This window comes from Helobdella robusta (genome assembly GCF_000326865.2).
Source record: "Helobdella robusta unplaced genomic scaffold HELROscaffold_351, whole genome shotgun sequence".
NCBI lineage: Eukaryota > Metazoa > Annelida > Clitellata > Rhynchobdellida > Glossiphoniidae > Helobdella > Helobdella robusta.
In genome coordinates this window covers 8,501-9,986 of record NW_008704711.1, presented here as the reverse complement: position 1 = coordinate 9,986, position 1,486 = coordinate 8,501, and the positions used below count along the sequence as shown (strand labels likewise).

Sequence of the window (1,486 nt, the reverse complement as noted above, 5' to 3'; positions counted from 1 at the left end):
TCAACCGAATACAAACAGGGCTTGGTTTTTCTTCTTCACACTAACAACATTGTTGCTCGGCTTCGTATCACTGACTTTCTGCGGTTACCTCTTCTTAATTGGACATGCTGATTATTTCATCTGGTTTGGGACATTCATGCTAACCTTACTTACGTCTGTCTCGGCGTTGGCCTTCGTCTGCACCGTTAGTAAAGTTGTCTCTGTTCTCGTCTGTGTGTTTGTGTGTCTATATATGTCTCACTACTGAAGACCATTCATTCATTCATTCATTCATTCATTCATTCATTCATTCATTCATTCATTCATTCATTCATTCATTCATTCATTCATTCATTCATTCATTCATTCATTCATTCATTCATTCATTCATTCATTCATTCATTCATTCATTCATTCATTCATTCATTCATTCATTCATTCATTCATTCATTCATTCATTCATTCATTCATTCATTCATTCATTCATTCATTCATTCATTCATTCATTCATTCATTCATTCATTCATTCATTCATTCATTCATTCATTCATTCATTCATTCATTCATTCATTCATTCATTCATTCATTCATTCATTCATTCATTCATTCATTCATTCATTCATTCATTCATTCATTCATTCATTCATTCATTCATTCATTCATTCATTCATTCATTCATTCATTCATTCATTCATTCATTCATTCATTCATTCATTCATTCATTCATTCATTCATTCATTTATTCATTCATTCATTCATTCGTTCATTCCCTCATTCATTAATTCATTCATTCGTTCATCCCTCATTCATTCATTCATTCATTCATCGATATCTAAATACTGTTTGACTGTAACTACCCACAGATAATTAGTCCATATATCATTTTCACTGAAGATACTAGTCGTAGATAATTAATTCATCTATCTTTTTCCCTCAAAGATTATTAATCTGACGAGTGGAATGACGACGAACGAGCGGGCAAACTGGGCGCGGTACTCCTACTTGATCGATTCAAGGGGTAGATTAATGAACCCTTTCAACAGAGGGTTCTTTAGAAACGTCGCCGAATATTTCAGTATCAGTAATTACGACGAGGTGGCTAGGAATTTTATTAAAGTCAAAAAGTTGCAAATTGTTTAAGCTTTTTTTTCCACACTGTTTTTTGATTTGTTTTTATGTTGATTTAATAATTTTATTTTTTAATGCTGTCGATTTTTTTCAGGTTTTTTTTATATAAAATTTTGTTGTTTATAGGTAGCCTTGGGTTTTTTCGTATCTAGCTTTGTATAAAATTTATTTTCAATTTCATCTGTCCTTATATTACATATGCTTAATTTAAATTGTTTAAATTCTTATATTGTTATCAATTTATTTTTTGATTATAACTTTCAGCAGTCAAACATTAATTTTTTCTAAACTAATTTTTAAAATTTTTTCAAAAACTTTATCACTTATAATGTGTATATTATATCACTCAATGAAATATTATTTTCAACAATGATAAAGC

General features: G+C 29.7%; 1 protein-coding gene across 1 annotated transcript; it reads left to right on the top strand.

The window, feature by feature from the left end:
* Window positions 1–18: 18 nt before the first annotated feature.
* Window positions 19–1,119, top strand: HELRODRAFT_184355 (hypothetical protein; the record flags this gene model as incomplete). The annotated part of the gene is made up of 2 exons (XM_009023323.1): window positions 19–184; window positions 919–1,119. Coding segments are annotated over 2 exons (367 nt in total), but the record flags the coding sequence as incomplete, so codon positions are not given.
* Window positions 1,120–1,486: the final 367 nt, after the last annotated feature.